Source organism: Oncorhynchus clarkii, chromosome 4 (assembly GCF_045791955.1).
Source record: "Oncorhynchus clarkii lewisi isolate Uvic-CL-2024 chromosome 4, UVic_Ocla_1.0, whole genome shotgun sequence".
In the NCBI taxonomy this organism is placed as follows: domain Eukaryota; kingdom Metazoa; phylum Chordata; class Actinopteri; order Salmoniformes; family Salmonidae; genus Oncorhynchus; species Oncorhynchus clarkii.
Window position 1 is genome coordinate 8,123,037 of NC_092150.1, and position 14,072 is coordinate 8,137,108.

General features: G+C 47.6%; 1 protein-coding gene across 1 annotated transcript; it reads left to right on the forward strand.

The window, feature by feature from the left end:
- Nucleotides 1-6,148: 6,148 nt before the first annotated feature.
- Nucleotides 6,149-13,653, forward strand: LOC139407485 (uncharacterized). The gene is made up of 5 exons (XM_071151281.1): nt 6,149-7,049; nt 8,480-9,588; nt 10,582-10,735; nt 12,903-13,057; nt 13,334-13,653. The coding sequence occupies exons 1-5, from the start codon at nt 6,887-6,889 to the stop codon at nt 13,523-13,525; spliced, it is 1,773 nt and encodes a 590-aa protein (XP_071007382.1). The 5' UTR covers nt 6,149-6,886; the 3' UTR covers nt 13,526-13,653.
- The last annotated feature ends 419 nt before the right edge of the window (nt 13,654-14,072 follow it).

Here is a 14,072-nt window from a genome sequence, read left to right on the forward strand (position 1 = left end):
TAAGTCCCTTTCTCACTTTTTATTGCTATTTGTCATGCTGCTTCATAAGACCCAAAGCCTGGTTGGTCTTAATGCCTCAGACCTTCCTGGCCTGACGACTCCTGGCTGTCCCCAGTCCACCTGGTCATGCTGCTGATCCAGTTTCTGTTGTTCTGCCTGCGGATATGAGACGTTATTAGCACGTGTGTCATGCATTATGAATGTGTCATAACTGACATAAGGTGTTATGTTTACTTATGCAATATGAAGAGGGTATTCATGGGAAGGATGCAGTATAGGATGGATGCAGTATGATCCAGTGACCTGTTGGGGGCGGCATTGCCTCTTAAACAGATTACATCCAGTGACATCTCTGGAGCAGAGTCCATATCTGTGCTCTGTTTATTTACAAATGTGTATTACTATTTTATTAAGCCTCTACCATAACCTCACAGATATCTGGTGTCCTTTGTGATCTTAAATATTCTCCCATCTCTCTCTCCTCTCCCGGAGGACCTGAGCTCTAGGACCATGCCTCAGACCTTCCTGGCCTGACGACTCCTGGCTGTCCCCAGTCCACCTGGTCATGCTGCTGATCCCGTTTCTGTTGTTCTGCCTGCGGATATGGAACCCGGATCTGCTGTTTCGACATTCTCTCGCTCTCTTTCCTGCGAACACACTTTCTGTTTTGTCCTCTGAATGCTCGGCTATAAAAAGACAACTGACATTTACTCCTGAGGTGCTGACCTTTTGCAATCTCTATAAGCACTGTGATTATTATTTGACCCTGCTGATCCTCTATGCACATTTGAACATCTTGAAGAACGAGCTAGCCTTAATGACCCTTATACTCCTGGCACAGCCAGAGTCTGGTTTCTTCCTAGGTTCCTTTCTTTCCAGGGAGTTTTTCCTAGCCACTATATAATATTTCAAAGACAAATACAGGACGAGAAGTCAATAGAGAACTAACGATCAATGGAAAGTGTTTTTTTCTGTAATAGGGGATTAATGGGAGGAATTTGTCTATATTTTATTTTATAGAACAAATTCTGCAATGACAGCCTAGGAACAGTGGGTTAAATGCCTGTTAACGATTTGTATCTTGTATCTCAGCTCGGGGGTTTGAACTTGCAACCTTCCAGTCACTAGTTCAACACTCTAACCACTAGGCTACCCTGCCGCCTCTACACTCTAACCACTAGGCTACCTGCCGCCTCTACACTCTAACCACTAGGCTACCCTGCCGCCTCTACACTCTAACCACTAGGCTACCCTGCCGCCCCTACACTCTAACCACTAGGCTACCCTGCCGCCCCTACACTCTAACCACTAGGCTACCCTGCCACCTCTACACTCTAACCACTAGGCTACCCTGCCGCCTCTACACTCTAACCACTAGGCTACCCTGCCGCCTCTACACTCTAACCACTAGGCTACCCTGCCACCCCTACACTCTAACCACTAGGCTACCCTGCCACCTCTACACTCTAACCACTAGGCTACCCTGCCACCTCTACACTCTAACCACTAGGCTACCCTGCCACCTCTACACTCTAACCACTAGGCTACCCTGCCGCCCCTACACTCTAACCACTAGGCTACCCTGCCACCTCTACACTCTAACCACTAGGCTACCCTGCCGCCCCTACACTCTAACCACTAGGCTACCCTGCCGCCCCACATATATTAAGTCTGAAAAAGGATATGTGTTATTTGGCCATTGGCCAGATAAAGATGTATGTGTATAGATGTATGTGTGTAGATGTATGTGTGTAGATGTATGTGTATAGATGTATAGATTTATATAGATGTATGTGTATAGATGTATATGTATAGATGTGTATGTATAGATGTGTGTGTATAGATGTATAGATTTATATAGATGTATGTGTATAGATGTATGTGTATAGATGTATGTGTGTAGATGTGTATGTATAGATGTATAGATGTATGTGTATAGATGTATAGATTTATATAGATGTATGTGTATAGATGTATGTGTGTAGATGTATGTGTATAGATGTGTATGTATAGATGTATAGATGTATGTGTATAGATGTATAGATTTATATAGATGTATGTGTATAGATGTATAGATGTGTGTGTATAGATGTATAGATGTATGTGTATAGATGTATATGTATAGATGTGTATGTATAGATGTGTGTGTATAGATGTGTGTGTATAGATGTATAGATTTATATAGATGTATGTGTATAGATGTATGTGTATAGATGTATGTGTGTAGATGTATAGATTTATATAGATGTATGTGTATAGATGTATGTGTATAGATGTATAGATTTATATAGATGTATGTGTATAGATGTATAGATGTGTGTGTATAGATGTATAGATGTATGTGTATAGATATACAGTTGAAGTCGGAAGTTTACATACACCTTAGTCAAATACATTTCAACTCAGTTTTTCATAATTCCTGACATTTAATCCTAGTAAATATTCCCTGTTTTAGGTCAGTTAGGATCACCACTTTATTTTAAGAATGTGAAATGTCAGAATAATATTAGAGACAATATTTTCTTTCAGCTTTTATTTCTTTCACACTTTTTCAGTTCTGCCCACAAATGTTCTATAGGATTGAGGTCAGGGCTTTGTGATGGCCACTCCAATACCTTGACTTTGTTGTCCTTTAGCCATTTTGCCACAACTTTGGAAGTGTGCTTGGGGTCATTTTCCATTTGGAAGACCCATTTACGACCAAGCGTTAACTGATGTCTTGAGATGTTGCTTAAATATATCCACAAAATGTTATTTCCCCATGATGCCATCTATTTTGTGAAGAGCACCAGTCCCTCCTGCAGCAAAGCACCCCCACAACATGATGCTGCCACCCCCGTGCTTCACGGTTGGGATGGTGTTCTTAAGCTTGCAAGCCTCCCCCTTTTCCCTCCAAGCATAACTATGGTCATTATGGCCAAACAGTTCTATTTTTGTTTCATCAGACCAGAGGACATTTTTTACTGAGATCTTGGCTGATTTCTTTTGATTTTACCATGATGTCAAGCAAAAAGGCACTGAGTTTGAAGGTAGGCCTTGAAATACATCCACAGGTGCACCTCCAATTGACTAAAATTATGTAAATTAGCCTATCAGAAGCTTCTAAAGACATTGCATCATTTTCTGGAATTTTCCACACTGTTTAAAGGCACAGTCAACTTAGTGTATGTAAACTTCTGACCCACTGGAATTGTGATACAGTGAATTTTAAGTGAAATTATCTGTCTGTAAACAATTGTTGGAAAAATTACTTGTGTCATGCACAAAGTAGATGTCCTAAGCAACTTGCTAAACTATAGTTTGTTAACAAGAAATTTGTGTAGTGGTTGAAAAATGAGTTTTAATGACTCCTCCGCAACATCTTCAAGTGTGTTTTTGTCCATGTGTGTGTGTAACGGAGAGAAGGAGTTTGTTTCCGGATTAGGAGAGTCAATTCCTGAACTCGGATGTGCAACAGACGAATGACAGTGGACATGCTAATAGAAGTGACAGCTTAGGGGAGGGGGGGGGGGGGGGGGGGGGGGGGGGTGGTGGTGTTTGTCTATGTACAGGGATGAGGGGTGAAGGGTAAGTGTACTGTGTGTGTGTGAGAGAGAGAGGTCGGTACTCGCTTCACTGCTGGATTGACATCTGGAGCAACGGTTTAATTCATCCTGTAACCCCTCCTTCCTCCCCCTCCCAGGCCCCTCCTCCTGGGCCCCTCCACCCACCCTCCCGGCCCCTCCTCCCCCTCCTGGCCCCTCCTCCCCCTCCCGCGTACCCTCCTCCTCCTCCTTGGCCCCTCCACCCGCCCTCCCGGACCCTCCTCCCCCTCCCGGCCCCTCCTCCCCTTCCCGGCCCCTCCTCCCCCTCCCTTTTTCCCTCCCCCTCCTCCTCCTTCCGGCCCCTCCTCCCCCCTCCCGCCTTCCCTCATCCCCCTCCCGCCTTCCCTCATCCCCCTCCCGCCTTCCCTTGTTCCCCTCCCGCCTTCCCTTGTTCCCCTCCCGCCTTCCCTCCTCCCCCTCCCGCCTTCCCTCCTCCCCCTCCCGGCCCCTCCTCCCCTTCCCGGCCCCTCCTCACCTTCCCTCCTCCCGCCCTCCCGGCCCCTCCTCCCCCTCCCGGCCCCTCCTCCCCCCTCCTGCCTTCCCTCTTCCCCCTCCCGGCCTTCCCTCCGGCCCCTCCTCCCCCTCCCGGCCCCTCCCCCCCTCCCACCTTCCCCCCTCCAGACCCCTCCTCCCCCTCTCGCCTTCCCCCCTCCCCCGCCCGGCCCCCCGCCCGGCCCATCCTCCCCCGCCCGGCCCCTCTCTCACTGGGGAGTCTCTGTAGAAGAGGGAATTACCAAAACGTTTAATCTCTGGAATTATTATCCTGGCTGGATTGAGACAGTTGAATCACAGAGAGGACATTGGAGAAGGACTGCAAGATTGGTCAACCCATCCTTGAAGCAGTGTGGAAACGGGGATTTTTGGAATGATATAAGGTTGATGCATCATTAAAAATTTGAAGATCAGACTTTGTGATACTAATAATAACTATGGAGTTGTACAGATTAGATCTTCCTGACCATTCTGTCATGTCATCTAGATGTCAAGGACATTGTGATGTTGACTGCCAGGGAAGCTTTGTCAGAAGCAAAATTCAAAGTTGTGTTTTTCCTTTCTTTGTGACTTTGATCATCACTCTGAAGCAATGTGAGGCAAACAAAGAGCCTTCTGAAGAGAAAAGCTAAAGAAGAAAGAAAGAAAGAGATTTTGGATTGGGAATAAAGACACGGAGCAGGGATAAAGACACGGAGCAGGAATAAAGACACGGATCAGGGATAAAGACACGGAGCAGGGATAAAGACACGGAGCAGGAATAAAGACACGGAGCAGGGATAAAGACACGGAGCAGGGATAAAGACACGGAGCAGGGATAAAGACACGGAGCAGGGATAAAGACACGGAGCAGGGATAAAGACACGGAGCAGGGATAAAGACACGGAGCAGGGATAAAGACACGGAGCAGGAATAAAGACACGGAGCAGGGATAAAGACACGGAGCAGGGATAAAGACACGGAGCAGGGATAAAGACACGGAGCAGGAATAAAGACACGGAGCAGGGATAAAGACACGGAGCAGGGATAAAGACACGGAGCAGGAATAAAGACACGGAGCAGGGATAAAGACACGGAGCAAGGATAAAGACACGGAGCAGGGATAAAGACACGGAGCAGGAATAAAGACACGGAGCAGGAATAAAGACACGGAGCAGGGATAAAGACACAGCAGGGATAAAGACACGGAGCAGGAATAAAGACACGGAGCAGGGATAAAGACACGGAGCAGGGGTAAAGACACGGAGCAGGAGTAAAGACACGGAGCAGGAATAAAGACACGGAGCAGGAATAAAGACACGGAGCAGGAATAAAGACACGGAGCAGGGATAAAGACACAGCAGGGATAAAGACACGGAGCAGGAATAAAGACACGGAGCAGGAATAAAGACACGGAGCAGGGATAAAGACACGGAGCAGGAATAAAGACACGGAGCAGGGATAAAGACACGGAGCAGGAATAAAGACACGGAGCAGGAATAAAGACACGGATGAGGGATAAAGACACGGATCAGAGGAAGTACTGACATGAGTGAAACGCTGCTCTGCTTCACAGAATGCAATCATCCTGCAATCCGTCCTAACTCGGCAATCCGTCCTAACTCGGCAATCCGTCCTAACTCGGCAATCCGTCCTAACTCGGCAATCCGTCCTAACTCGGCAATCCGTCCGAACTCGGCAATCCGTCCGAACTCGGCAATCCGTCCGAACTCTGCAATCCGTCCGAACTCGGCAATCCGTCCGAACTCGGCAATCCGTCCGAACTCGGCAATCCGTCCGAACTCGGCAATCCGTCCGAACTCGGCAATCTGTCCGAACTCTGCAATCTTTCCGAACTCGGCTATCTGTCCGAACTCGGCAATTCGTACTAACTCGGCAATCCGTACGAACTCGGCAATCCGTCCGAACTCGGCTATCCGTCCGAACTCGGTAATCCGTACGAACTCGGCTATCCGTACGAACTCTGCAATCTGTCCGAACTCGGCAATCCGTCCGAACTCGGCAATCCGTCCTAGCTTCGGCAATCTGTCCGAACTCTGCAATCCGTCCTAACTTCGGCAATCTGTCCGAACTCGGCTATCCGTCCGAACTCGGCAATCTGTCCGAACTCGGTAATCCGTCCTAACTCGGGAATCTGTCCGAACTCTTCTGGATTCTCTGAACTGGTACGGATGTTTCGAAATAAAGTGAAGTACCTACAGGATTTAATCTCAGGCTCTTCCCTGTGCTGCACAGAATGACAACAATCCTAAACCAGAACTGTCTCTTCTTATGCTGCACACAATAACATATCCATCCTAAACCCTAACTGTAGTTTTGTGGAACCTGGTGGATGTTTAGATACCTCATATCTAAACTCAGGGTTTCCCTTTACTGAACAGAATGTACTATCCATCCTAGCTCAGCAATGAGTCCTAACTCTGTGTAATGGACCCAGTGGATGTTTAGAGGCACCGTATTTCTGTGGAGAATTTCCAGTAGGACCCCACGATTCTCTGGAGACTAGCACTGTTGAGGCCCTCTGCTCCACTAGGAGCTGAACGGAATAAGTCAAGTCCCAATAAGACCTCTGGGACCCAGGTCCTCCCTGTAGAACCACTTATATATCTACGAATTCTTCTAGATCTAATGTACTGGAGTAGGAGTTGAGCTATGGAGTAAGCTATCTCTCCTAGGATCCATATTTAAGTTGAAGTTTCTGCTCACTCAATAGAGCCCAAGGGCATCCACGAAGATGCACTCTTAAGACATTTCGCTTCACTTAAAAGAATAACTCAATTCCAATAAGACATTCGGGCATCACCAGCACCATGCCTTACCACGATGAGGAATACCCTGACCAGACCCTGTGGCAGGCAGTGGTACTCTTCTGCTGTAAAGGAATGATCGAAGGCATTATGGTCGTACTGTTCTTCTGGCTGCTCATACAGGTCCTGTTCACCAAGCAACTGGAAGGTATAGTTCAGCTGGAAGGTATGGTTCAGCTGGGAGGTATAGTTCAGCTGGGATGTCTGGTTCAGCTGGGAGGTATAGTTCAGCGTGGAGGTATGGTTCAGCTGGGAGGTATGGTTCAGCTGGGAGGTATAGTTCAGCTGGGATGTATGGTTCAGCTGGGAGGTGTGGTTCAGCGTGGAGGTATGGTTCAGCGTGGATGTATGGTTCAGCGTGGATGTATGGTTCAGCTGGGAGGTATGGTTCAGCTGGGAGGTATGGTTCAGCGTGGATGTATGGTTCAGCTGGGAGGTATGGTTCAGCTGGGAGCTATGGTTCAGCAGGGAGGTATAGTTCAGCTGGGAGGTATGGTTCAGCTGGGAGGTGTGGTTCAGCGTGGAGGTATGGTTCAGCTGGGAGGTATGGTTCAGCTGGGAGGTATGGTTCAGCGTGGATGTATGGTTCAGCTGGGAGGTGTGGTTCAGCGTGGAGGTATGGTTCAGCTGGGAGGTATGGTTCAGCTGGGAGGTATGGTTCAGCGTGGATGTATGGTTCAGCTGGGAGGTGTGGTTCAGCGTGGAGGTATGGTTCAGCTGGGAGGTATGGTTCAGCTGGGAGGTATGGTTCAGCGTGGATGTATGGTTCAGCTAGCAAAAAAAAACTATATGTTGTTATAAATCATCTCAGCGTAAAAAAATATGACTAATATTATCAAATACTGTACAAATAATGTAACAATGTCAAGTTTTCTTTTAACTTAAAATGTGGTTGTTGACTTATAATGCTCAGCTCAGGTCTGTAAGGAAAAGGTTGATTTAATGCTTCCTTCTCCATTTTGTACCATGATCATTGTCAATGACTTACTAGCTAGCAGATGTGGACTGGGACTAGAAATCAGTCCTGCTATTTCACACGGCCCATTTGAATTATATACACTGTTCAAAAAATCCCTCAGGAGACCATCCGCCACCTCATCAGGAGCATGCCCAGGCGTTGTAGGGAGGTCATACAGGCACGTGGAGGCCACACACACTACTGAGCCTCATTTTGACTTGTTTTAAGGACATTACATCAAAGTTGGATCAGCCTGTAGTGTGTTTTTCCACTTTAATTTTGAGCGTGACTCCAAATCCAGACCTCCATGGGTTGATAAATTTGATTTCCATTGATCATTTTTGTGTGATTTTGTTGTCAACACATTCAACTATGTAAAGAAAAAAGTATTTAATAAGAATATTTCATTCATTCAGATCTAGGATTTTTTTGAGCAGTGTATTTCACACGCCCATTTGAATGATGTATATATACTGTATATAATTCAAATGGGCCGTGTGAAATAGCAGGACTGATTTCTAGTCCCAGTCCACATCTGCTAGCTAGTAAGTCATTGACAATGATTATGGTACAAAATGGAGAAGGAAGCATTAAATCAATCAATATATATATATTTTTAAATCTTCCTTGTTCTGTAGTCCATCTGCAGGTTCTGCTGTTGGTTGGCTTGGTGACATTCTGTCTCTGTCTAATCCTGGGCTGTGTGTTGTGCTGGAAGAGGAGTAAGACCTGTCCTCTCCAAGACCAGGAGCCCAGAACTCCACCACCACCTGGTGACACCATGACCCTGGGAGTCCAGGCACTGAGCCCCGCTTCACCTCATCCTCCCCAGGCAGGGACCACCACAACCAGGCAGCAGGATGAGGATCTAGACGGGGAGGTGGTGGAGTACCCCACCACCTTCAGCAGCTCTACTCCCTCCGATGACGACTTCACCACCCTTCCCCTCTCCTCCGACCGCTCCTCCCGTGGAGCCTCCTCCGAGCACAAGGAGCAGCATCCCAAGTCCTACTTCCCCCTGCGTCGTCTATCCACACCCTCCATCGCCTCCCCGCACTACAAGCCCATGAACTCCCACCATGGCGGTGGACGCTCCTCTTTCCCCTCCCTCCCTCGTCTGGGTCTCATCTCCAAGACTCGCCAGACTCTGGAGCGGAGTTGCTCCATCACGGGACACAGCCTGTACAGCGAGCGCAGAAGACTCACCAGTACATCCTCATACCATACCCCTTCCACCTGCGCCCCCGAGGATGGCCACTTCGCCCCCATCCCACTCCACACCCTCCACTACGGGTCCAGCTGCAGAGCACCAGCTCGGCCGGCCCCAACCCTCCACTTCACCATGTCCTTCTCCTCAGAGAAAGGCACCCTGAGCATCACGGTCCTCAGCCTGACCAGAACCACTCACCGCCTGGGGGAGGTGTCTGTGATGGCCAACCTAGCCCCTCTGTGCCCCTGCCCCCTCCAGGCCTCCACCCTCTGTAGCCCCAGCCTTAGCCCCAACTCCAGCCTTAGCCCTGGGCCTAATCCGGACCCCCACACCCTGGGCTTGACCATGAAGGCTGGTTCCCTGGAGGAACTTCAGCGCTGTGTGCTCAGACTGGTCGTGTACACACGAAACCTACCCAGCCTGAGGGGCTCTCTGCTGGGGGAACTAGAGGTACAGCTGAGGGGAAAGGACTGGAAGACAGATCATTCCATCTACTGTACTAAGGAGCTTAGCCCCAAGAAGTGGAAGCTAAAAAAGGTAGTGGTCTTTGGTGGTTTGAATTGATGTGTTCAGCAAAATATAATTGTGATGGTGATACTGATGACGTGTTTTGAATTGACTTCTGTGATCTGTGTGAAGAGGACATGGATGAGTTTATCAATTGAATCAGTGTAAATTAGGTTAATGTACTGTATTGGAAAGAGCATTAGTATGAGAGAGATGATACATCTACTGGTGTTTTGAATTGACGTTAGTCTGGGGATCTGTGACGAAGAGATCTACGGGTGAACATGGGATTGTTATGTCCAAGACAGATGGAGTTTGTGATTTTATCATTTGAAATTAGGTTAATGGTAATGTAGATGAGCATTTTAGTATGAAAGACAGCGTGAAGAGAAAAATAGGTTACATCGATCAAATTAATTTATATTTTCTTCTGTTATGTCGTGTTACGTGCAGCGTCAAGGGTAAGACCTGCTCTGTGATAGCAGGGATCATGGTACAGGCTTAGTTAGTGTTCTTTAGTCATGTGACAATGATCCAAGCAGTTTGACATTATTAACTGTACTCTGCTGTATGAAAACAGTCCGTCTGGGTGCGTTCCAGAACCGTTTTGCAAAGCAATTGTTTTGCTGCACAAATTAACCACTGAATGAATGAATGCCACGGCATCTCGATCGCAGTCAGTTGGGCATCGGATTGCGATGTTATACTGATGTGATTACTGACGTTACATGATTAACATTTATCCAGGTGTTGTGAGATTTGGTACTCAACTGACGGCCTGGGAACAGTGGGTTAACTGCCTTGTTCAGGGGGTAGAACGACAGATTTGTACCTTGTCAGCTCGGGGATTTGAACTTGCAACCTTTCAGTTACTAGTCCAACACTCTAACCACTAGGCTACCCTGTGTCCCAAGGCTTGTTTTGTAAGGCTACAGGTTGTCTGTGACAGAATTCCGTGCCTTCTAGATTGCTTACAGTCAGGCATCAGATTGTTTGCCCTTTTTTACCTTTGACCCCGTGCAGAGCCTGACCTCCCAGGATGCGGCGACCAGTAGAGGACTGAGCCTCAGCCCACAGGTCCAGGGTCAGCTGTTTATTCTGCTCCAGTATCAGACCCTGGTCCACCGCGTCAAGGCCATGGTCCTCCAAGCAGATAACCTGGCCAACCTTACACCAGGTAACCCAACCTCACACACTAAGAGCACCAGGTAACCCAACCTCACACACTAGGAGCACCGGGTAACCCAACCTCACACACTAGGAGCACCGGGAAACCCAACCTCACACCAACACACTAGGAGCACCAGGTAACCCAACCTCACACACTGGGAGTACCAGGTAACCCAACCTCACACACTAGGAGCACTAGGTAACCCAACCTCACACCAACACACTAGGAGCACCAGGTAACCCAACCTCACACACTAGGAGCACCAGGTAACCCAACCTCACACCAGCACACTAGGAGCACCAGGTAACCCAACCTCACACACTAGGAGTACCAGATAACCCAACCTCACACCAGCACACTAGGAGCGCCAGGTAACCCAACCTCACACCAACACACTAGGAGTACCAGGTAACCCAACCTCACACACTAGGAGTACCAGGTAACCCAACCTCACACACTAGGGGCACCAGGTAACCCAACCTCACACCAACACACTAGGAGTACCAGGTAACCCAACCTCACACACTAGGAGCACCAGGTAACCCAACCTCACACACTAGGAGCACCAGGTAACCCAACCTCACACCAACACACTAGGAGCACTAGGTAACCCAACCTCACACACTAGGAGTACCAGGTAACCCAACCTCACACCAACACACTAGGAGCACCAGGTAACCCAACCTCACACACTAGGAGCACCAGGTAACCCAACCTCACACCAACACACTGGGAGCACCAGGTAACCCAACCTCCTCACACCAACACACTAGGAGCACCAGGTAACCCAACCTCACACACTAGGAGTACCAAGTAACCCAACCTCACACACTAGGAGCACCAGGTAACCCAACCTCACACCAACACACTAGGAGCACCAGGTAACCCAACCTCACACACTAGGAGCACCAGGTAACCCAACCTCACACCAGCACACTAGGAGCACCAGGTAACCCAACCTCACACACTAGGAGTACCAGGTAACCCAACCTCACACACTGGGAGCACCAGGTAACCCAACCTCACACCAACACACTAGGAGCACCTGGTAACCCAACCTCACACACTAGGAGTACCAGCTAAACTACTCTGTCTCTAACGTTGTCTCTCTGTATCTGGTCAACCTCACGTATAGGAGCAAACCCAAACACTAGGAGAAACAGGTGGAACATCTCTCACTCCCTCTCTGTCTCTGACTCTTGGTCCCAATCTCTCCCCCTATTTCTTTCTCTCTCTCCCCCTCTTGATCTCAATCTCTCCCTCCCTCTCTGTCTCTTTCTCTCTGTCTTTACCTCTTGGTCCCAATCTCTCCCTCTTTCTTTCTTTCTTTCTTTCTTTCTTTCTTTCTTTCTTTCTTTCTTTCTTTCTTTCTCTCTCTTTCTCCCTCTCTTGATCTTAATATCTCCCTCCCTCTCTCTTTCTCGTTCTCTCTCTCCATCTTCCTCTCTCTGTCTCCTTCCCCATCTCTCACGCTCTGCATCTACCTGGGTTCTATTCCCTCACCAAACAGCCATATTGTGTTCATCCATCCATCCACTCAGATCCAGACATTATGTAAGGTGGTTGAGCTGCGTGGGTTGTTGCCCTGGCCTCTGAGCTTTGCTTTTTAGGGCCAGAGGTAACAGTAACGTAAACCCTCATGTTTGCTTTTAATGTTTTGGGGATTAAATGATGTCTTACAGGAGCCAAATTAATGCAGCAGGAGATCATCCCTTCTTTTTTTTAAATGACATTGTGATTGTGGTTTAATCCTCTCTGTCTCTCTCTTCACAATCCTCCAGACAATGTTTCAATCCCATCTAGCCCAGTGCTGATTTAAAGAGCTGCTTCTTGGTTGGTCAGCTTTAGACTGACAGTTTAATGCTGGGATACTGGAATGAGAGTGTAATTTATAGCATCGAACGGACTCTAGAATAAAATGTTATATGTTTATTATATTCATATTAAATCATATGTCTTTGCTGAATAGATGTCTTTCTCTCTCTCTCTCTCCCTCCCTCTCTGTCTCTCTGTGATTATTGTTGGTCCTCTCTTACCACAGCTGCTCTATTTCCACATCTGGAAGTGCTGTAGTAATACTGTAGTAATACTGTAGGAATACCCTGAAGCAGTTAGCATTTGTGCTGTTGAGAGGTAGTAGAGTGATATTTGTATACGTCTCTACTCTCTACAGACTCCCATGTGGTGATCAACCTGCGTCACGACGGGTTGGTGATCGGAACCAAGGAGACCAAGAGTGTGGGCGGGGCCAACACCTCCTTCCTGTTTGACCTGCCCCCTGGTGATGTCACTACGCTGCCCCTCGTGATGGAGTTCATCGTCATGCAGGTAGGAGGAGCTACTTTCCTCTGCTTTTCATATGACATATGATTACCTCACATTAGATAAATAAATATAAATATGGGTTTCTGTAAAAAAGACCCTACAGAAATAGCATAACCCCTTCTACAATTGACATTGTAGTCATTTAACAGACACTTATCCAGAGCGAGTTACAGACAGTGCATTCAACTAAAGTAGGAAAAACAACCACATATAAAGATCACAACTATTGCAAGTAAAACCTTCTTCTCCCCCCCCCCCCCCCCCCCCCCATTGTGACAGGAGCACGTGTACTCCAATAACACGGTGCTGGGGAGAGTTCTGATTGGTTCAGAGGCTCCAGAGACGGGACGTTCTCATTGGAGGGACATGTGTAGCCAGGGTCAGGTGGAGAGGGCACGCTGGCACACCGTCGAACAAGAACCTTTGGAAAACAATAAAAACCAATCAGACTCCAGAACATTGGGATACTAAACTAATAAGAGGACAGATCCGGCTTGGGCCGGATTACCGAATGGGCACGCAGGATTACCGCCCCCCCAGATAGTTTATGATAGTAAAATGTGTAGAATAGCAGAAAATTAGCTTCAAAACGGCAACATTTTCTCATAGCCTAGATCCAACCAATTACACTCCAGAATTCTGAGATACTGACCAACTGGAACCTCTATAGGACATCATCAGCCAATCTCTGATGTACTCTGGACAATTCAACCAGTTCACCTTTGGCCCTGATGGACTCAAAACAATCTGAGACAGCCATACCATGAGAAAATCCATTGGCTAGAAAGACCTCTTCCCACCAACATTTTCCTGGGATTGAGCAGATCATAGACTGCTAATATAGCTGGATGGAGTGATACTGTACCATCTGGTGAGCATGACTGGAAGTGAACGTGAGCATGACTTTTTGGAGAGACACTTGAAAAGGAAAACTAGCATGCTTTAAACTGGCATTTGAACTGGAGAATACAAGCATTGAATATGATATAATCATACCGCTTGGTGGAGGTACTGTAGC